Source organism: Bidens hawaiensis, unplaced genomic scaffold, assembly GCF_021521415.1.
Source record: "Bidens hawaiensis isolate Kalapana, Puna unplaced genomic scaffold, B.hawaiensis_p1.1 tig00020681_1, whole genome shotgun sequence".
Classification (NCBI taxonomy): Eukaryota; Viridiplantae; Streptophyta; class Magnoliopsida; order Asterales; family Asteraceae; genus Bidens; species Bidens hawaiensis.
In genome coordinates, this window is record NW_027493177.1 from 46,016 (window position 1) to 68,563 (window position 22,548).

The following is a 22,548-nucleotide window of genomic DNA, read 5'->3' on the forward strand; positions in this document are numbered from 1 at the left end:
TTTACAAAACAGATACCAACTAACGGGCGTTGCACCTAGGCCCTAAGTCGGGGTGTGACAATCTGCTTACGAGCGAAGTGAATATTTAATTCTATGTGTTTCGTACGTTGGTGATGAACAGGATTTTCTGTAAGATAGACGACACTGACATTATCATAGTACACAAGAGTTGCACGTGCTTGGGGGCGATGAAGTTCCAAAAGTAAATTATGAAGCCAACAAATTTCAGTAACGACGTTGGCAACCCACCGGTATTCAGCTTCAACACTGGATTGGGATACAGTTGGTTGTCTTTTGGAATACCAGGAGATGAGATTAGACCCGCAGTAAACACAATATCTTGATGTAGACCGACGAGTGTCGGGACAGGCCACCCAATCTGCGTCAGTATAAGCAAGTAGCAAATGGGCAACACATTTATTGAGAGTTAGACCTAAATCTATAACACCTTAAATGTAACACAAAATTCGATTAAGTGCATCCCAATGAGTAGACCGTGGGGCGTGCATATGCATGCAAACTTGCTGAACAGCATAGCTAATATCAAGTCGAGTAAAAGTAAGGTATTCTAGTGCACCATCCATACTATGATATAAAGTCGGAACCTCAAAGGGGGCACTCGAATTAGCCGCTAGCATAATGTTAGTATCGACCGGAGTTGGCGCTGCCTTGTAGGTTGGTATCCCAGCACGCTTGATAATGTCTTGAGCATAGGACCCCTGAGACAAGAACTTGCTATCCGCCCGTCCGGATGACGGATATCCTGAGAAAAAGACTTAGTTTCCTGAGATCTTTCATGGCAAATTCATTCACCAAACTAGATATTAATTGCTGACGTAGTACCTTGGAAGAAGATGTTAGAAGAATATCATCTACATAAAGGAATATATAAGCAGTATGCAATCCAGAGTGTAGAATAAAGAAAGAGTTATCACACTGACTTTGTGTGAACCCCAAGTACAAAACAAAGTCAGTGAATTGTTGGTACCATGCTTGTGATGCATGTTTCAATCTATATAAAGATTTTTTAACCCGACACACATAATCCAGATGACTCGTGCTACTAAACCCCATAGGTTGATACATGTAGTCTATTTCGTTCAGATTTCCATGTAAAAAGCCATTGGTTACATCTAATTTATGAACCAACCACGACCGCGATAACGCTATTGATAATACCGTGTGAATAGTTGTCGATTGTTACCGGTTTTACAACTGAACTAAAGGTTTCCCCATAATCTATACCAACTTTTTGCGATACGCCATCACAAACCACGCATGCTTTATATCTTTCAAGGGTTCCATTAGAATGGAAATTGTGTTTAAATAGCCACGTACTTCGTATTACATTCATTTGTGGGTGATGTGGGACAAGTTCCCAAGCCTCATTTTTAATAAGGGTGTTATTGTTAGTGCATGATTTGGTGTCCGTAGTTGATCGAATAGGCTAGGGGTAGTTTAGTCAATCTTCTATGATGTAATATGGCTCATTTGCTAAGTGTGTTTAGCGAATGGAGTGCATTCACTATAGACTAAGGGTCATACCCTATGGATGTTAGCGTATAGCAGCCCATTAGCTACCCTAGGAGCACATACGCTAAGAGTGTAGCGTATGTGACTCATTCGTTATTTAAGAGAGCCCATTCGCTAATGGGAGGCCATTCGCTAGATCGGAAGCCCTATTCGCTAATGTGTGTCTAGCGAATGGGGTTGGACCTATAAATAGGCTGATCCTAGAGAATAGACCTAGAGATCTGTTCCATTCTTACATCGTTCATATCGTTACCATGTCGGATTCTTTCTAGAATGATAAGCCGCCTAGAGGTGCACATCGAGGCGGATCAAGCTTAACCGTGTATTTGTATGCCTGTATGAATCTGTAATCATTCAATTATCGTTATCAATGAAACAATCTTTCATCTTGATTATCATCTATCTTATTTATCGTCTTGTATATCATGATGTATCCAATTGTGACTTGAACTTGGCTCCTATGAGGTTTCCACAGTTATACTCGTCATGCATTGCATTATACCATTCTCGGACAGACAAGGAGTAGGCTGGGGTTTTAGGAACAGGAATGATGTTGGTGGTTGCTAAGTTGAATAATTTCTTTGGTTTAGTGATGTCGTCCATGTCACGAGTGCGCATGATACAGGAGACGGTTCGTGGTGGAAGTGAATTCGAAAGTGGGGAGGGTGAATTGGGAGGTGGCTGGGAAGTGGGTGAAGAGACAGAATGTGATGTGGGAGCGGTGGTTTGAGATGAGAGATTTGGTAGAGGATTATGTTGGGTCGTAAGTGAAGTGTGGGCCAAGGGGAAGGTTATGGTGGGGTTGAAATCTATGTTAGAGGGGAAGAGTGGGCCATGGTAGGTGTGGTGGGTGTGGTAGGGGTATTTGGAAGGGGGTTTGGTGTAAAATTGGGATGGTCCAGGTGTGGATTTGAAGATGTTTCCGCTTGAGACCATAAATGGGTATGAGGTGGGGCATTTAGAAAATTATTGGATTCTGATATAGATGCTATGGGTTTAGATGGGTTAGTGGCGAATGGAAAAATGGTCTTGTCATATACCACATGTTGTGAGATGGTGATTTGATATGTTTTAAGTTCTATACATTTATACCCTCGATGGTTTTGGGGGTAACTAAGAAAGACGCACGCATGAGATCGTTGAGCGAATTTGTGAGTGAAGGTGGATGAATGGAGAGGATAACATAAATAACCAAAAACACAAAAATGATCATAGGGCGAGTGTCGGTTATATAAGAGCTCAGTGGGGGGTTTTGAAATTTTTGTTTTTACTAAGAAGAATGCTAAGAACAAAGTTTCCATATCAATGGCATGGTGCCAAAATATGGGAAGGGAAGCATGAGAGAGAAGGGTGCGAATGATGTTATTAATGGAGCGGATTTTGCATTCTGCTTTCCCATTTTGAGAGGACATGTGAGGACATGATAGTCGTAGTATCATGCCTTTAAAATCATAATATTGTTTAAATGAAGAGTTGATATATTCACCATTGTCGCATTGAAGCGTTTTAATTTGTTCAAATTGGGTTTCTATTTGTTTGGAAAATATGCAAAAAATATGGAGTAAAGTTGTGACTTTTTGGCTAGGAGGTATGTCCATAGAAAATTATTTTTAATATCTAAGAAAAGTATGTAATATTTATCCCCGCCGGTACTGACAATTGAAGATGTCCATAGATTGCTATGAATAATATCAAAAGGTAAATACATGCAAGTAGAAGAAAGTATAAATGGTAATTTAATACTGTTCCCAATAACACAAGATTCACAAACAGTCTTATGCAACTTATTAAATGAAATAACATTGGAATGTCTTATAAATTGTAATAAAGGTGGTCCGGGTGGCCTAGACGTTGATGTCATAACTAATTAGAGATAGATGCAAAAGTAGACGGAGATGTGTATCGGGTAACTCTGGCGGAAGAAGAGGGTATAAATCACCGCCATTTTTGCACCGGAGGATAGGGATCTGGGTCTTAAAATCCTTCACAAGAAATCAAATTCGATAGAAATCCAATTATCAACAGTTAGATGACGAACGGAAATCTTTAGGAGTTTTTAGGAGTTTTTAAGTTTTCTTTCTAAAGGTGAGTTTTCTCTTGATCCTCTCCCTATGTATATATATATATATATATATATATATATATATATATATATCTATCTATCTATTATACCCCCTCAGTCAAAGCGGAAGGTGACCGAATGCTGGTACTAGACCTAAAATCTTCAAACAAAATACGAGAGAGACCCTCGTGAGGATATAAGCTATTTGATAGGGAGACGGAACGTGATGTATACACACTTGACCTTATTGTATCTATGTAACATCTCGGAAAAACCCTTATTTATTTTGGATTAAAAATGTCAACTTTGAAATATGAGAGATTAAAAATAATCTCAAAGACAAGTAATTGGAAAAAGGGAGAAAAGAAAAAAAATAAAACATCTCATGCTAAGGAAGTAAGAAAATCCATCCCACATGAAAAGATGGAAGAAAATGGAAGCATTCTACATGGGTATAAATAAGAAAGAAAATTTGCATCCCACATGGAAACAAGAAAAAAAATGGAAGCTCTTTATGAGGAAGAGAGTTTCCATAGTAATGTTCTTATGTGGCTAACAACTCTCCATAGATATTATGTAAAACACCATTATTAAAAAGAGAATGCAAATTACCCATATTGTTTGTCATGTGAGAAGCAGCCCTATTATCCATGTGCGCCACTGATTAGGCGGGTTGAGAGACATGGTGTATAATGCCTTCTCGATATTAGTTGACGCATAAGCAGCAGTGTAGACAAGAGTGGGTCATGGACCAAGAATACTAGCATTTCCTAGGTTGGTTTTGGGTCGCGGGTTGGTTGGTTCGGGGCAGGGTGGGTTGGGCTAAGATGGTGAGTAGTTTTGGGCTTGATGCATCCACGGTTGTAGTTGAGGATGCCAATTATTTGGGTTTGACTTATATGCTGGCCCAGAATAGTATTGGTAGCCATAATAGGTTGAACTATTTGTGCTACCATAACAAGAGGGGTTATGAGTATTGTACCCGGTTCCACGTCCCATACCCCATGCATGACGTCCACGACCTCTTCCACAAGAATGTCTGCGACCGCGTCCTCTATCAGATGAGTTTTTGGAACGGTATTCTGATGGAAACAAGTGATCGGGTTTATTGGTGGTGGCGTGGAGAGCGGTACCAGCGGCGGAAGCAGCTGATGTGACTTGATGAGATTTCTTTTGTTCTTCCATTGTTATCTTCAATCAAGTCGTATGAAAAGAAGGAAGTGGCTCATTGTTTTAGATTATGGTGCTAATGCCTTTGTATTGTTCATAATAACTAAGTCACTATTGGTAACTAGGGTACCGACATTGGCTAATTGATCCACCAATACCTTTAGTTCTTGATAATAGGCGTGCATGTTTCGAAAGTTGTCCATTCGGGTATTAACGAACTTGGTTTTGAGATAAACAACCCGAGTTGCTTTGCTTTCACTGAAGAGATCTGCTTGAGCTGTCCAAGCGTGAAGCCGTTGTAAGCTTATTCAAAATAGTTTGCAAAAAAGTACACGATATTGTGCCATAAATCCATTGAAGAACTATCACATCATTTCCTTCCCAAGTGTCATGATTCGGTGCCGGTGGTGTTTTTGGTCAGCATCTTTCGATTGGTTGGAGGAAGATTGCGTTGGGGGGTGTGGGAGAGGTAAGGTGGTCATAAACTAGAAAGAATTTGCAATGGATTTTGAACAATTTCGACCATGATGTGTAGGGTGGATATCAATTCGAGGGTGATTGAATGAAGTTCTTTAAGTTGGTGACAGTCTCAGCCGGGTGTTGTTTAGAGCCCATGAGGAGAAAATAGAGAAAAGGATGGTCAGATTATAGGATGCGTGGGATCAGTGGTTGAGGGAAAGGTAATAATATAGAGTCCATGAGGAGAATATAAAGATAAGGATGATCAGATTATAGGAAGCTTGGGATCGGTGGTGGAGGGAAGGGTAGCCACTGGTGAGGAGGAAGGAAGGTGAGGCGGCTAGGGTTTGATATGCAATGATACCATGATAGAAGATATTATTCTCAAGCCTTGCATCCTTTTCTCATTAATATATATATATATATATATATATATATATATATATATATATATATATATATATTATATATATGTAGGTAAGGATCCTAAGAGAACCCTTTGCAAATTGAGAACTTTGAGAACCAGTTTGGACCACTAAAAAAGCCCTTTCAAAAAATATTTAAAAAATTATAAAACAAAAAGACGAAAATTTTAAAAAAGTAAAAAAAAAACCAAAATTCTTATATTTCATTCCGGTTTAATAAAAAAAAGTAGAAAAAGAAAAGGTAATTCGTATTATACATAAACACATGTGTATGATTTCATTTAATCTCTAGTTACGTAATATACACATATATACATTATCATTTACCTTAAATTATACATATGTGTATAAAATAAAAACATGTGTGTACATATATGTACATATTATACATATATGTATAATTTATCCAAACCGATTTTTTTTTTCGTTTTTTTATACGAAACCGGGATGACAAATAAAAATTTGGTTTTTTTTACTTTTTTTATTTTTGTGATTTCTTTTGTTTTATGATTTCTTTTTTATTTTTAGGTTTTGTGGTCTAAAACGGTTCTCATGGTTCTCAATTTTCAAAAAATTCTCACATGATCCTGATCGTGTGTGTGTATATATATATATAGGGGTGGGATCTAGTGAAAACTTCTATTAAAGAGAAAACTTAAAAACTCCTAAAAACCCTCAAAAAACTATTTTTAGCTTTTTTTTAAAATTCTTTCTGAAGTTTCTTTTTTTTTTCATTATTCTTATATGTTGTTATTGGTTCAAAAAAAAAAGAAAAAAAGAAAAACCTTGCTGATAACCTCGTCGGTGTAGTGTACATGTGTAATAGTGTGTATTGCATATATGCAATAGTGTTTGTATTGCATAGAAACAACACTATTGCACATATTTGATATACACTATTGTATATATGCAATATAAGACTAATATGCACATGGAATACACATTAGTACGTATGTGTAATACAACGTTAAGGCACATATGCACTACATCGACTTTTATTTTATTATTATTTTTTTCCATATAATACAACACTACTATACATATACAATACACAAATATTGAATATATGCAATTAAACACTATTAAACTTAAAAATACATAGTAATACACATGTGTAATACAACGGTATCGCACAGTAATACATATGTGCATTACAGTGGGTTTTTTTATTTATTATTTATGTTTTATTTTTTTTTTACTTTTTTCGAGCAAAGGGTAAGAAAATATAAAAATAATAGCAAAAACATAAATTTGAAAATATTTTTTTATTTTCAATTAAAAATAATTATTTAGGAGTTTTTAAGTTTTCTCTCTAAAGGTGAGTTTTTTCTTGATCCTCTCCCTATAAATATATTCCCTATATATATATATAGGGAATATATATATATATAGGGAGAGGATCAAGAGAGAACTCCTTCTTAAAAAGAGAACTAGAGAACTAATAAAGAAATATTTTTAATTTTATTAAAAAAATATTTTTAAATTTCCGTTTTTACCATTATTCTTATATTATGTTACCATTTACTCGAAAAATATAAAAAAAAAATAAAAAAAAAACTCGTTGTAGTGCACATATTCAATACATCGACTTTTTTTATTGCATATGTGCACTAGTGTATATTTTATTATGTGCAATAATGTTGAATAGCATATATGCAATTTTTTGTATTGTATTAGTGCAATAGTGTTATATGATATACAAAAATACCAAAAAAACAATATAGTGCATATGTGCATTAGTGTTGTATTACGTATATGCGATAGTTTGTTTCGAGTACAATTATTAGTGTTTGTATTTGCATATATTCAATAGTGTGTATTATATAATGCAATTGTGTTGTATTATATGCAATAAAACACTATCGTATATATGCAATACACATTTGTACATATGCACTACATCGCCGTTTTTTTAGGAACAATATCATCTTATTAGAAGTAGGAAAGAAAAAAAATCGCAAATTATTTTTTTTAAAAAAGTTAGAAATAGTTTTTATTTGTTTTTATTAGTTCTCTAGTTCTCTTTTTAAGAGGAGTTCTCTCTAGATCCTACCCCTATATATATATATATATATATATATATATATATATATATATATAGGGGATATTTTGAGAACCATGTTGAGTTTTAAGAACTTAAGAACTCCATTTTTGGCCACACATTTAATTAAATGAATTGGATTATGTAGTTGAGATTATATCTAACTAAAAAGTCAAAGTAGGAAAGAGAATAAAGATGTAAGTGATTACACGAATTTTTATGTTCGTTATACATGTGTAAAAAGTCGACTCGTTGTGTAAAATATTATGTAATTTTTTTACGTATATGTAACCTACATATATTACGCATGTGTAAAAAAAATCAAAAAATTTTTTTTACATTGAATTCTTTCGAGTTCTTAAAACTCAAAGTGTTTCTTATTTGAAATCTCCCCTATATATATATATATATATATATAACCTCCCTATTTTTTTTCAAACGACCAGATTTTTTTATTTGTAAATGGTGGTTTCTCATATATTTGACCCGAATTCACGAGTATTAGTCACCAAACCCAGATAGCCATTAAACGGGTTATAATATCTCATTATATTAAATTAATCACACCAAATATTTAATATGAAAATTCTATAAACTAGGGATATAATAAAAATTAATATCTGATTTTTTTATGAAACAATTTTATAGTAAAAAAAAATAAGCGGGTCATGGCTCTCTTCAAACCCAGATAGCCTTTATACGGGTTATAACATCTCATTTATTTGTGAAACCCTTTCATCATCAAACTCTAAGTATATATTATTAATTTCCTTACAATAAATAAAATTAAAATACAAAAAAATATAAATATTAGAAACGTAAAATGTAAAACAAACCTCGTAATCAAAAACCTAATTTAATTTCTCAATATGGATTTAGTTACATTAGAGATTTTTATTTCTTTTCAGTTTAACTTAAATGAAAAGTTTCACAAAATAATATCCAAATTATAATATATAAACATAAACGGATAAATATAAAAATTAAGTAGTTAATTAATTTAACGTTTCATTATAAAATGAACATAGCGCAACATAAATTAATGAAAATATGTTAAAGAATATTATTAACTTTTTACAATAAATAAACTAAATCTAAAAAAATACATTCACAATATTAGAAACAAAAATTTTAAGACCTCATCATTGAAACTAGATGTTGGTAAAACCCGAACGTTACGTCGACGCAGATTCTGGCGGTATCGTTTATGTTCGTTATGGTATAGACACTATTGGTAAAACCTTAGTGTTAAACCCCAAAAAATAAATTCGTTAAATTAAAATATAAAAAAATAAATTATTTAACACGGCGTTTGTTTGGTCGGTAAACTCGGGCGGTGGTAAAATCCAAGCGTTGTCATTCGGGGGCATTGAGATGGTAACTGGACACGAATTCGGTCAGTTTTGGCTACGTTCGTTATAGTACCGGAGCTACAAGAGGGAACAATATAAAAATTGAGTGGACCAAAGGGTGACGTCGGTCGGTAAACTCATGTGTTGGTAAAACCCGAGTGTTGTCGGTCCCGGGCGTTGAAACAGTAAGTTTATGCTAATTCGGTCAGTTTCCCTCACTTCCATTACAATATCGGAATTAAAGCAAACAAAAAAATTGTCATTTGGCCAGCTTCCATTATGTTTGTTACGGTACTAAAACGAAAAACAAAAAAAAAACAAAATTCCATGGACAAGTAAGGTGCCGCCAAATGACCGGATGACGACTTAGCGGCACCATATATACTAGTTTTAGAGCTCGTGGCACACACGTGATAATTCAAATTGCAAAATTACAAGTGGAGCAAATAATTACATAGCGTATATAAAAAGATGCATTACATTTATGCTTGCATCTATACTATGTGTACATAAATTGATTTTATTTATATCACAAATTGATATTTTTTAAATTAACTTAATAAAAAAAAATTTACGTGCAAAAACGTAACAGAGAATGCTTTTTTCTATTGAAAATTTCATTTTTTCAATGTTATATATGCATAATTGAAAGAATTTTGGTTATGAACAAATTTCAGAAATAAGACCTCTCATAAGATAGTAGTTCTAACCACTCAGCCTAAATACAGAAGGAGCGTTACCTTTATTGATATATTTATCAATTTACCACCCATCGAAGGAAAGGAGAACATTAAATTGCAACGACGGATGTTCTTCATGAACGATCTCTTTTTGAGCTACACCGTGTAAAAGATTTTGATCAGCTTCAGGTGGCTTATTGACTTTGTCATAATGGCAACATAAAAAATGACTTGTTAACCCATTCAATTTTGTGAATATTTTGTTTCATTTAAGTATAGTTTAGCATGACATGCTTCACATAAAACGTTCAGATCACATTTGAAGGAAAAGTTAATGCTGACATAAATATTTCAAATATGATAAAAGTTAGTGATGTGGCCTAAAACATACATATTATTATATATATATATATATGTATATATATATATATATATATTCCCTGCTTTTAAGTACTTTTGAGCTAGATTTTTATTGACAATTATTCTTAATCGGTTCATATATGAGTATTTAAGGTTTTAACCGTAAACAAGTTAAAATTAGTTAACTTATGTCAATGACTAATAATTGCCTCTTTATGTTATCTTTATATAAAATATTGTAGATCAAATGAAAAATATAAAATAATATAAACATGTGCACGCTGGTATTTAGGATACATGAAAGTGATTTCTATTATATACGCATTCATGTTAACAACACTTTTGTTGATTTTCATGATAGGCACAACAAACAATTGATGAAAACGTAAACCGGAAAACGGGTATTTAAAAGTTGGGCTACAAAAACGGGTATTTACTAGCTAAGTCTTTTACTTTTTACTTTGTTTTTAGTTCTTAATTTTGAGCTTTGTTTTATTTTTATTTATTTTTGTATTTTTAGGTTTTGTTTTAAATTTTTGAGTCGTGTTTCCATCTCTGCATTGAGGACAATGCAAATTTTAAATGTGGGGATAGGAACACATGTTTTTAACTTGTTTTGTCTTATTTAAAAAAGTTTTGAAAAATGTCCTTTGAATTTGTTTCTTTTTGCGTTTAAATGGGAGATGAGGATACTTATCGGGAATCTGTTTTTCAAACTACTAATAATAAGATATAATTAAAGAACACGCACTTAACTTGGGATATGTCGGTAGGCTCAACCTTGAGAATGAAAGGGTAGTTTGATAGTTGGTTTTTAACGATAAAATATGATCTTTAGTGGGAAACATGTTGAGTCTGTATAAAATACGAGATGAAAGGTCGGGCCATACTCAAGCCTCATTTTTAGTTCGATTGTAGAAAATTATAAATTTTATAAGAAATCTGAATACGCTATCATACGATGCTTGGGTAGGTTTAAACGTTAAAGTATACCATGTAGCCGGTGATATAAACTTAAAGACTTGCACTTCTAGTTTTAGTGTTTAACACTTCATAGGCGTATGGTTTTATAGCCTTAATTTCTGTATTGATGGGATGCCTCGGGTTTGGAGACCACGGGTCTTTTTACGGTTGTTCATCTAGGTATCTTCGGATATTTAAATAAATAAAAGCTTTTAAGCATAAACCCGCAGTTTACTGCAATCATTACACTCACTTACATCAATTACAGTGAAGTAAAATCTTGATGGTCCAGTGATCATCCCGCTGTTAGTTATATGTGGTCCTCTTACTTGCGTCCCATACCATTAAGAACAGGATCAACTACAGACACGACGTATGTAAACCGACAGATGGAAACTTGTAAAATCACGTGTGCTAATGGGCCGAGGTATTGCTTGATAACGGGGGTATGTTATGTAGTGGGGAACGCTAGCTAGTTATTTGAATAAGTGAACCTTAATCGTATCTAATGGCTGCTTGGTATACTTTGATTTTTAAATTTAGGTGGATAAACAATATCCTTGATCGTCTTAGCTATTCATGAAAAATGTGCAATAATGTTTTAAATATGCTATTATGAGGATTAAGTCAAGCTGGGGTGGTTTGATTCGGTAAAATCTAAAAAAAAAAAGGTCTTGACTGTGGGTTCCACTAGATTATATATAAAAATAATAATAATAATAGTTGGATCTTACTTGTCCCGGTAAAGACAAAGGCATGGGTATAAGTGGATAACAATATCGGTGATCGCAGTTTTTGCGTTGTTCTAATTTTTAAGATAACCTATATGTTTTTAAGATCGCATTTCTCTGATTCTGATCCCATTGCAATTAGACTTTTTCAGGGATGGAAAAGAGATAAGTGTGGGGATATTTGATGTGGTCTAAAATATACATATTATTATATATATTCCCTACTTTTAAGTACTTTTGAGCCAGATTTTTATTGAGCATTATTCTTAATTGGTTCATATATGAGTATTTAAGGTTTTAACCGTAAACAAATTAAAGTTAGTGAACTTATGTTAGTGACTAATAATTGCCTCTTTATGTTATCTTTATATAAAATATATCTTTATATAAAATATTGTTAGATCAAATGAAAAATATAAAATAATATAAACATGTGCACGTTGGTATTTAGGATACATGAAAGTGATTTCTATTAAATAAGCATTCATGTTAACAACACTTTTGTTGATTTTCATGATAGGCACAACAAACAATTGATGAAAACGTAAACCGGAAAACGGGTATTTTAAAGTTGGGCTTTGACCTTTGTCTTGGGCCCGCAAGAATAAGAAGGGTCAATCATCTTTATTATTTGGTTTGAATTCATTATTTTCGTCATGAATTTATTATTTAAACCTATTTACTTTCTTTTGTTCTTGAGTATGGTTGTTGGCTAAACCCTTAAACTGCCTAGGTTATGATGAACCTACTTTGATGTTTTGATTTGACTTGGGATTATTTTTGTTATGGTTTTTATGGTTTAGTAAAAGATTTATTTATATTAAATTGATGCGTATGGATGCTTAGGATTGTTTGATAAGTTTTATTCCATAGCTTTCCTTGATTAGTGTTTGTCATGTGATAGGTTGCTATTAGATCAATTATTTTATGATTGATGTCATGATAAGATCATAGGAATAATATTGTCGAATAAACCTAAGTGTGCTGCTAACCTAAAATCTGTAAAGTGCTAGGTTATTGATAGATCTTTATTATTTAATCTTGCTAGATTTAGTTCTTCGTAAGGAGTCCGTCTAGGGTTGATTATTTATTATTGTCTATTAAATCAATTAAATATTTTGAATTGCCTTTGATTTCCGCGCTGTAAGGTAGGATTTCGTATAAAGGAACTAAATCATAAATAATTAGGGGACCGTAAGGGAACTTGATTTTTAATACTGGTGTGCGTTAAAACTTGTTAGAAATCCATAGGTGTCTCTTGAGAAGGGTCAGGGGTCCTGTTCAGGTTTTCTTTTTAAGTATCTATTTTACGATCTCAGCCCATAACTAAACATTTTCCCGGGTTAATTTATTACTAAAATTTAGGGGATTCTAGCCTAGGTAGTTTTCTCATCATCATCTTATTTAAAAAAAAAAAACTCTTGCTTTCGTTTAAATTACTTGTTTTCTTAATTAGTTTTAATAATAGTATTAAATTAGTATTTTAAATAAAAACTACCCAAACAAATATAAATTAATAAGTCGTGTTTGTAGTCGAGTCTAATTAGCTAATAAACGTAATTTAGAGAGTCTTGTTGGTTCGATATCCGGACTTACTTAGCTTTACTAGAGTCGATCGGTTCACTTGCCGATTAGTAGTTTACTCGAGTTTTAGAGAGTCTAGAGTTTTACTTAGTGTTTATTTTTAGTTAATTTAGTTAATAATTATTAAACTATTTTTAGCACATCAAGTTTTTGGCGCCGTTGCCGGGGACTCTTGGCGATTGCGTTATTAGATTTGATTAGACTTGCTTGCTATATACGTGATATTTGCTTTATTTATTGCTTTGAGTCGTAGGTGTCTAATTTTAAGTATTAGTTATTTTATTTCGTTTTTAGTTTTTTATTTTCGAGTCTTTTATTAGAGTCTACCAATTTTGTTTTGTGTGTTTTTCAGGTACATGCCACATCTTCGTTCGCACGGACCGCCGTTGAATTGTTTTGAACCTGCTCCGTTGAAGTCCGAGGCAAGTTCGTCAGAAAAGCAACCGATCACTATAGATACTTCACCAAAGTCATCACCCGCTAATTCACCCACAAACTCACCACCACCAAGTCCCAGACCCGTTCCAATGGCCGAGAATAACCGCACCGTGTACCAGCAAGCTTTTGAAGGGTTCCATGGAGATCACTCACCCATTGTCGCTCCCGAGATTGATAACCCTAAGTCATGGCAGATTCCATCCTACGTTATGAACAACATCACCCAACACCATCAGTTTCATGGCAGTGAAGATGAAGATGCACCGGCACACATCAACCGCCTAACTCGTGTGTTCAAAACATTCAATTTGCAAGGTTCTAATGAGGATACGATCTTCCTTCACTTGTTCCCGTTTACACTTTCGGGTCGTGCCCCCATTTGGCTCGATTCGCAACCTGCTGGAGCATTCACTAATTGGGAGGCGCTTCGCAATGCATTCAATAAGAAGTACTTTCCACCTGCTAAGGCCTCTCGCCTCCGTGATCAGATCCATTCCTTTCACATGGAGCCGGATGAGCCATACTACCAAGCTTGGGAGCGCTTTCAGAATTTGTTATCCCGTTGTTCGCAACATGGTCTCACACCTTGGGCCCTTGTTGAGAAGTTTTATAATTGGCTTACTTACGAGGCTCAAGCAAGGTTTGACACAGCTACTGGGGGTAATTTGATGGACAAGAAGAACGTGACCGAGTGTAACGAGATGTTTGAAAGTTTCGCGCAATATGAATACGTGAAGAAGCCATGAGGCGGGAATTCCCATCCCGTCACCAGTACACCCTCATATGCTCGAGGTGTGCACCAGGTTAATCTGTACACTAGTATTGCTGCTGCTTTGGAGAATCTCACCCAGGAGATAAAAGAGTTAAAGACTAAGGTGGATAAGTGTGAGATGTGTAGAGGTGGTCATGGTACGCTGGATTGTCCGTTGATGAATAATCAAGATGTTGATTTTGTGGCTGGTCAGAATAGGTTCCCTAATGCTTACAACAACAATCAGAACTGGAACAACTATAAGAATCAGAATCAAGGTCAAAGTAACTCAAATTGGCATCCGGCCGGTGGGCCACCTGGTTTCCAGGCTCCCTATAACCGAAATCAGGGACAGTATAACAATGATGGTTCCAATGGTTAAAGTTCAAATAATGTGCCGGATCTGAGTAAGAAGTTGGACGAGATGATGCAGGAAATCGTTACTAGAGATCAAGCCACTCAAAAGACCCTTGCCGAGCATGATCTGCTTTTCAAGAATCAACAATCAGCTATGCTCGACATGCAAAGGACCATTGGTGATATTTCCCGACAATTGAACGAGAGACCCTCGGGACAGTTTTCAGGATTTACTCAGCAGAATCCGGCCGCTCAAATAAAGCAATTACTACTCGTAGCGGCAGGGTTTTAGGTCCCGAGGTGCGAAGGAATGAGGTTGAAGTGGAAGATGAGGAGGTGATGGATGAAGAGATCGAGATGGAAGTACCGCGAAAAGTGCAGAACACCGCACCAGTTGCACTGCCAGTAGAGAAGAAGCCGGTTGAAGTCCGGCCATCACCTTTGGTTGATCACTCTCGCATCTCGTATCCCGCTCGCGCGAAACACTAGAAATATACGCGGGAGTATGGACATTTTCTTCATATGTTCCGACAGTTGAAGATTAACCTCCCGTTCATTGAAGCCCTCCTATACATGCCGAAGTACGCGAAGTTCTTGAAAGACCTGTTGAAGATGAAGGATTGGTTGGGGGAGGTGTCATCGATTCCCCTCATGGGAGATTGTTCAGCGGTAGTGTTGAACCGCGTACCCGATAAGTTGTCAGATTCGGGTGTGTTTAGGATTCCAGTTCTGTTTGGTACTGATGCGATGAGCCATGCATTGGCGGATTTGGGTGCGAGTATTAATTTGATGTCGTATTCTTTGTACGAGAAGTTGGAGTTAGGCGAGCTTACACCGACTCGCATGTCTTTATCATTGGCCGATCGTTCGGTTAAATATCTGTGAGGTATTATCGAGAATTTGTTAGTGAAGGTGGATAAATTTGTGTTCCCAGTTGATTTTGTGGTGCTTGACATGGAGGCCGACGAGAAGGTCCCCATTATTCTTGGTCATCCGTTCTTATGTACCGCGAAGGCACTTATTGATGTGTATGATGTGAAGATCACGCTTCAGGTTGGTGATGAGAATGTTACTTATGATGTCGCGAGGTCGATGAAACATCCGAGTGATCAAGATGATTTCGGTGGTCCATGCCACTCGGTTTATTTTATTAACTCGTTTATTGCAGGTATTGATAGCTGTTTCGATTATATTTGTGGTGCGGATCTCGTGGGAAGTAATGGGTTGGTTGATTGTGATGATTTAGGTGAGGATGAGTTGTCTGAGAACGATTCGGTTTGTGATGAGTTGGTTGAGATTTCGGGGTTGCCCGAGATGATTGAGGTAAATGAGATTAGTTGTGAGAGTAAGGCGGGTTCCATGGAAAAATCCGCTCCGTTGGAATTGAAAGTACTCCCGTCACACTTGGAGTATGCGTATCTTGATGAGAGCTCGAACTTGCCCGTTATTGTGTCATCCAAGCAGACGGAAGAACATAAGTCAAAATTGATAGACGTGTTGAAGCTACACAAGGGGGCGATTGCATGGAGACTTTCCGATATTCAAGGTATTAGCCCTGCTTATTGAATGCACCGGATTTTAATGGAGGATGAGTACAAACCGGTGGTGCAACCACAAAGGCGTCTTAATCCAAATATGCAAAAGGTGGTGAAGAAGGAGGTATTAAAGTTGATGGATGCCGGGATGATTTACCCGATTTCCGATTCTCCATGGGTGAGCCCAACCCAAGTTGTTCCGAAGAAGGGAGGCATGACCGTTGTGATGAACGAGAAGAATGAGCTTATCCCTTCGCGTACGGTTACCGGTTGGCGTGTGTGTATTGACTATAGGAGGTTGAATGATGCCACCCAGAAAGACAACTTCCCGTTGCCGTTTATTGATCAGATGTTGGAGCGTTTGACATGTCAACAGTTTTATTGTTTTCTTGACGGTTTTTTAGGTTACTTTCAAATTCCCATTGCACCGGAAGACCAAGAGAAGACGACTTTTACATGTCCCTATGGCACGTTTGCGTACCGTTGCATGCCGTTTGGACTATGTAACGCTCCGGCCACCTTTCAGCGTTGTATGGTGGCCATCTTTCAAGATATGATAGAGACGTCCATGGAGGTGTTTATGGACGATTTTTCAGTTTACGGTAATTCTTTCGATCATTGTTTGGCCAATCTTGAGAAGATGTTGAAGAGGTGTATTGAAAGAAAGTTGATGTTGAATTGGGAAAAGTGTCATTTATAGTGAAGGAAGGGATCGTGTTGGGTCATAAGATATCGAGAGATGGTATTAAGGTGGACCGAACAAAGATTGATACTATAAGAGTTTCTTGGGCCATGCGGGATTTTATCAGAGATTTATCAAAGACTTTTCCAAAATTACCCGCCCGATGACCCGACTCCTCGAGAAAGATGTACCGTTTGTTTTTGATGATGAATGTGTGAAGGTGTTCACGTTTTTGAAATCAAAGCTCGTAAGTGCTCCCATTCTTTGTTCTCCCGATTGGAGTTTGCCGTTCGAGCTCATGTGTGATGCTAGTGACTATGCGGTTGGAGCGGTTTTGGGGCAAAGGCGAGATAAACATTTTCACCCCATCTATTATGCTAGCAAGACGTTGAATGATGCCCAAGAGAACTACACCACCACCGAGAATGAGCTTTTAGCCGTTGTTTTCGCATTTGACAAGTTCCGCTCGTATCTCGTGCTTTCAAAGACCACCGTCTTTACCGATCATGCAGCTTTACGTTTCCTTTTTCACAAGAAAGACGCAAAGCCTCGTCTGGTGGATTCTTCTACTCTCCGAGTTTGACATCGAGATCAAAGATAAGAGGGGTGCGGCGAACGTAGCGGCCGATCATTTGTCCCACTTAGAAGACCCGAGGAGAGAAGAGTTGCGTGAGGAGGAGATTGGAGATACATTCCCTCACGAGTCGATCTATTTTGTTGCGGCTGAGAAGCAAGGTATGCCATGGTTCACTGATTTTGCTAATTATTTGGCTAATGGTTTTGTGTTAGAGGGTATGACTACGCAACAAAAGAGGAAGTTCTTTCGGGATATGAATAGGTATATGTGGGATGACCCATTCTTGTTTAAGATTGGTGGTGATCGGATTCTGAGGAGGTGTGTAACGAAAGAAGAAGGTAGGGATATTCTCAAGCATGTTCTTGAGGGGTTGACAGGAGGTCATCATGGTGCGCATGCTACCGCGCAGAAGGTGTTTGACAGTGGGTTTTATTGGCCGACAGTTATTAAAGAAGCTGAAGAGTTTGTGAAGCTTTGTGATGCATGCCAAAGAACAGGTAATATGTCATCTAAGAATGAGATGCCTCAAAACCCCACACAAATTCTTGAAATCTTTGATGTTTAGGGCATCAACTTCATGGGACCGTTTCCCACGTCGAATGGTAATAAGTATATTTTGGTGGCGATTGATTATGTGTCGAAGTGTGTGGAAGCCCAAGCGTTGGCTACGAATGATGCACGAGTTGTTGTGAAGTTCCTCAAGAAGTTGTTTACTCGTTTCGGTACTCCGAGAGCCATTATTAGTGATCGGGGCACCGGTTTTTGCAATACCGTCATGGAGAAAGCGTTGGCTCGTTATGGAGTTACTCATCGTACCTCTACTGCCTATCACCCTCAAACGAATGGTCAAGTCGAGAATGCTAATCGAGGGGTGAAGAGGATTTTGGAGAAGACGGTAGGGGCTAGTCGGAAGGATTGGTCGGAGAAGTTAGATGATGCGTTGTGGGCATTCGGAACCGCATACAAGACTCCGTTGGGTACTACACCGTTTATGCTTGTTTACGGTAAGTCTTGTCATCTTCCGGTTGAGTTAGAGCATCGTGCGTACTGGGCGTTGAAGATTGTGAATGTCAATCTTACTGAGGCCGCAAGGAAAAGATACTTTCAGATTCATGAGTTGGAGGAGCTTCGGGATGCGACGTATTCTCGATCGTTGAACATCAAAGAAAAGACGAAAGCTTTAAACGATCGGCGTTTGAAAGGCGGCAAAGAGTTCAAGAAAGGCGATAAGGTATTATTATTTAACTCTCGTTTGAAGTTGTTTGCAGGAAAGTTGAGATCAAAGTGGACGGAACCGTACTTGGTGAAAGAAGTTTTCCCGTATGGAGTGGTGGAATTGGAGAATCCGGATACTGGAACGTCTTGGAAGGTGAACGGTCATCGTTTGAAGCATTATCTTGGAGGACCGGATGAATCAATCGAGATGGAGGAAACTCCACTCGATCCATCACACTGAATCGTCACACATGGTTCTTGAGTGAAAACTCAAGTGTAGAGTTTGTGCATTTCTTTCCTTTTTTTTGTATTTCTATTTTATTTTTCTTTTTTCCTTGAGTCACTAACGTAGTTTTTATTTGTTTTTAAGTTTTGAAAGTTTTGAAGGAAGATAGTGTGAGAGAGAAGTTCCCCTTGAAGTATAATGCAACATTCAAGTGTAGGGATGGAGTAGCACGAGCCGTATACTTTTCTGATTATTTATTTGCTGCTTCTATTCATGTTTATTGGTTTGGTTGGTTGGTTGGTCTGGTTACGTACTTTGAATGATTAATATCTATCAAGTTGATAAGATGAATTTTTAGATATTGTTTGTATTGTTGCCGCTTCCGTTCGTATACGAGAGAAAGGAGATACTGGTTGTGGAGCACGTTCGGAGCTGGAGGGCAGTTATGGAAGAAGATTTTAGCATCATACTTCGCTCGCATATTACCAGCTAAGTCTTTTACTTTTTACTTTGTTTTTAGTTCTTAATTTTGAGCTTTGTTTTATTTTTATTTATTTTTGTATTTTTAGGTTTTGTTTTAAATTTTTGAGTCGTGTTTCCATCTCTGCATTGAGGACAATGCAAATTTTAAATATGGGGATAGGAACACATGTTTTTAACTTGTTTTGTCTTATTTAAAAAAGTTTTGAAAAATGTCCTTTGAATTTGTTTCTTTTTGCGTTTAAATGGGAGATGAGGATACTTATCGGGAATCTGTTTTTCAAACTACTAATAATAAGATATAATTAAAGAACACGCACTTAACTTGGGATGTGTCGGTAGGCTCAGCCTTGAGAATGAAAGGGTAGTTTGATAGTTGGTTTTTAACGATAAAATATGATCTTTAGTGGGAAACATGTTGAGTCTGTATAAAATACGAGATGAAAGGTCGGGCCATACTCAAGCCTCATTTTTAGTTCGATTGTAGAAAATTATAAATTTTATAAGAAATCTGAATACGCTATCATACGATGCTTGGGTAGGTTTAAACGTTAAAGTATACCATGTAGCCGGTGATATAAACTTAAAGACTTGCACTTCTAGTTTTAGTGTTTAACACTTCATAGGCGTATGGTTTTATAGCCTTAATTTCTGTATTGATGGGATGCCTCGGGTTTGGAGGCCACGGGTCTTTTTACGGTTGTTCATCTAGGTATCTTCGGATATTTAAATAAATAAAAGCTTTTAAGCATAAACCCGCAGTTTACTGCAATCATTACACTCACTTACATCAATTACAGTGAAGTAAAATCTTGATGGTCCAGTGATCATCCCGCTGTTAGTTATATGTGGTCCTCTTACTTGCGTCCCATACCATTAAGAACAGGATCAACTACAGACACGACGTATGTAAACCGACAGATGGAAACTTGTAAAATCACGTGTGCTAATGGGCCGAGGTATTGCTTGATAACGGGGGTATGTTATGTAGTGGGGAACGCTAGCTAGTTATTTGAATAAGTGAACCTTAATCGTATCTAATGGCTGCTTGGTATACTTTGATTTTTAAATTTAGGTGGATAAACAATATCCTTGATCGTCTTAGCTATTCATGAAAAATGTGCAATAATGTTTTAAATATGCTATTATGAGGATTAAGTCAAGCTGGGGTGGTTTGATTCGGTAAAATCTAAAAAAAAAAAGGTCTTGACTGTGGGTTCCACTAGATTATATATAAAAATAATAATAATAATAGTTGGATCTTACTTGTCCCGGTAAAGACAAAGGCATGGGTATAAGTGGATAACAATATCGGTGATCGCAGTTTTTGCGTTGTTCTAATTTTTAAGATAACCTATATGTTTTTAAGATCGCATTTCTCTGATTCTGATCCCATTGCAATTAGACTTTTTCAAGGATGGAAAAGAGATAAGTGTGGGGATATTTGATGTGGTCTAAAATATACATATTATTATATATATATTCCCTACTTTTAAGTACTTTTGAGCCAGATTTTTATTGAGCATTATTCTTAATTGGTTCATATATGAGTATTTAAGGTTTTAACCGTAAACAAATTAAAGTTAGTGAACTTATGTTAGTGACTAATAATTGCCTCTTTATGTTATCTTTATATAAAATATATCTTTATATAAAATATTGTTAGATCAAATGAAAAATATAAAATAATATAAACATGTGCACGTTGGTATTTAGGATACATGAAAGTGATTTCTATTAAATAAGCATTCATGTTAACAACACTTTTGTTGATTTTCATGATAGGCACAACAAACAATTGATGAAAACGTAAACCGGAAAACGGGTATTTTAAAGTTGGGCTTTGACCTTTGTCTTGGGCCCGCAAGAATAAGAAGGGTCAATCATCTTTATTATTTGGTTTGAATTCATTATTTTCGTCATGAATTTATTATTTAAACCTATTTACTTTCTTTTGTTCTTAAGTATGGTTGTTGGCTAAACCCTTAAACTGCCTAGGTTATGATGAACCTACTTTGATGTTTTGATTTGACTTGGGATTATTTTTGTTATGGTTTTTATGGTTTAGTAAAAGATTTATTTATATTAAATTGATGCGTATGGATGCTTAGGATTGTTTGATAAGTTTTATTCCATAGCTTTCCTTGATTAGTGTTTGTCATGTGATAGGTTGCTATTAGATCAATTATTTTGTGTTTTTGATTATTTTATGATTGATGTCATGATAAGATCATAGGAATAATATTGTCGAATAAACCTAAGTGTGATGCTAACCTAAAATCTGTAAAGTGCTAGGTTATTGATAGATCTTTATTATTTAATCTTGCTAGATTTAGTTCTTCGTAAGGAGTCCGTCTAGGGTTGATTATTTATTACTGTCTATTAAATCAATTAAATATTTTGAATTGCCTTTGATTTCCCCACTGTAAGGTAGATTTCGTATAAAGGAACTAAATCATAAATAATTAGGTGACCGTAAGAGAACTTGATTTTTAATACTGGTGTGCGTTAAAACTTGTTTGAAATCTATAGGTGTCTCTTGAGACGAGTCAGGGGTCCTGTTCGGATTTTCTTTTTAAGTGTCTATTTTACGATCTCAGTCCATAACTAAACATTTTCCCGGGTTAATTCATTACTGAAATTTAAGGGATTCTAGCCTATATAGTTTTCTCATCATCATCTTATTTAAATAACAAACCCTTGCTTTCGTTTAAATTACTTGCTTTCTTAATTAGTTTTTAATAATAGTATTAAATTTGTATTTTAAATAAAACCCCCCCAAACAAATATAAATTAATAAGTCGTGTTTGTAGTCGAGTATAATTAGCTAATAAACGTAATTTAGAGAGTCTTGTGAGTTCGATAACCAGACTTACTTAGCTTTACTAGAATCGATCGGTTCATTTGCCGGTTAGTAGTTTAGTCGA

General features: G+C 35.9%; 1 protein-coding gene across 1 annotated transcript; it reads left to right on the forward strand.

The window, feature by feature from the left end:
• The first annotated feature begins 15,245 nt into the window (after positions 1 to 15,245).
• On the forward strand, positions 15,246 to 16,472 carry LOC143561473 (uncharacterized). The gene is made up of 4 exons (XM_077049551.1): positions 15,246 to 15,350; positions 15,441 to 15,776; positions 15,819 to 15,963; positions 16,075 to 16,472. Exons 1-4 carry the CDS (start codon positions 15,246 to 15,248, stop codon positions 16,470 to 16,472), a joined length of 984 nt encoding a protein of 327 aa, XP_076905666.1.
• Positions 16,473 to 22,548: the final 6,076 nt, after the last annotated feature.

Coding starts and splice junctions, on each gene's coding strand:
- LOC143561473 (XM_077049551.1), top strand. CDS start 15,246: ATGGATGAAGAGATCGAGATGGAAGTACCGCGAAAAGTGCAGAACACC. Junction 15,777..15,818: donor TATCATTGGCCGATCGTTCG/GTTAAATATCTG, acceptor TTGTTAGTGAAG/GTGGATAAATTTGTGTTCCC. Junction 15,964..16,074: donor GAAGATCACGCTTCAGGTTG/GTGATGAGAATG, acceptor CGTTTATTGCAG/GTATTGATAGCTGTTTCGAT.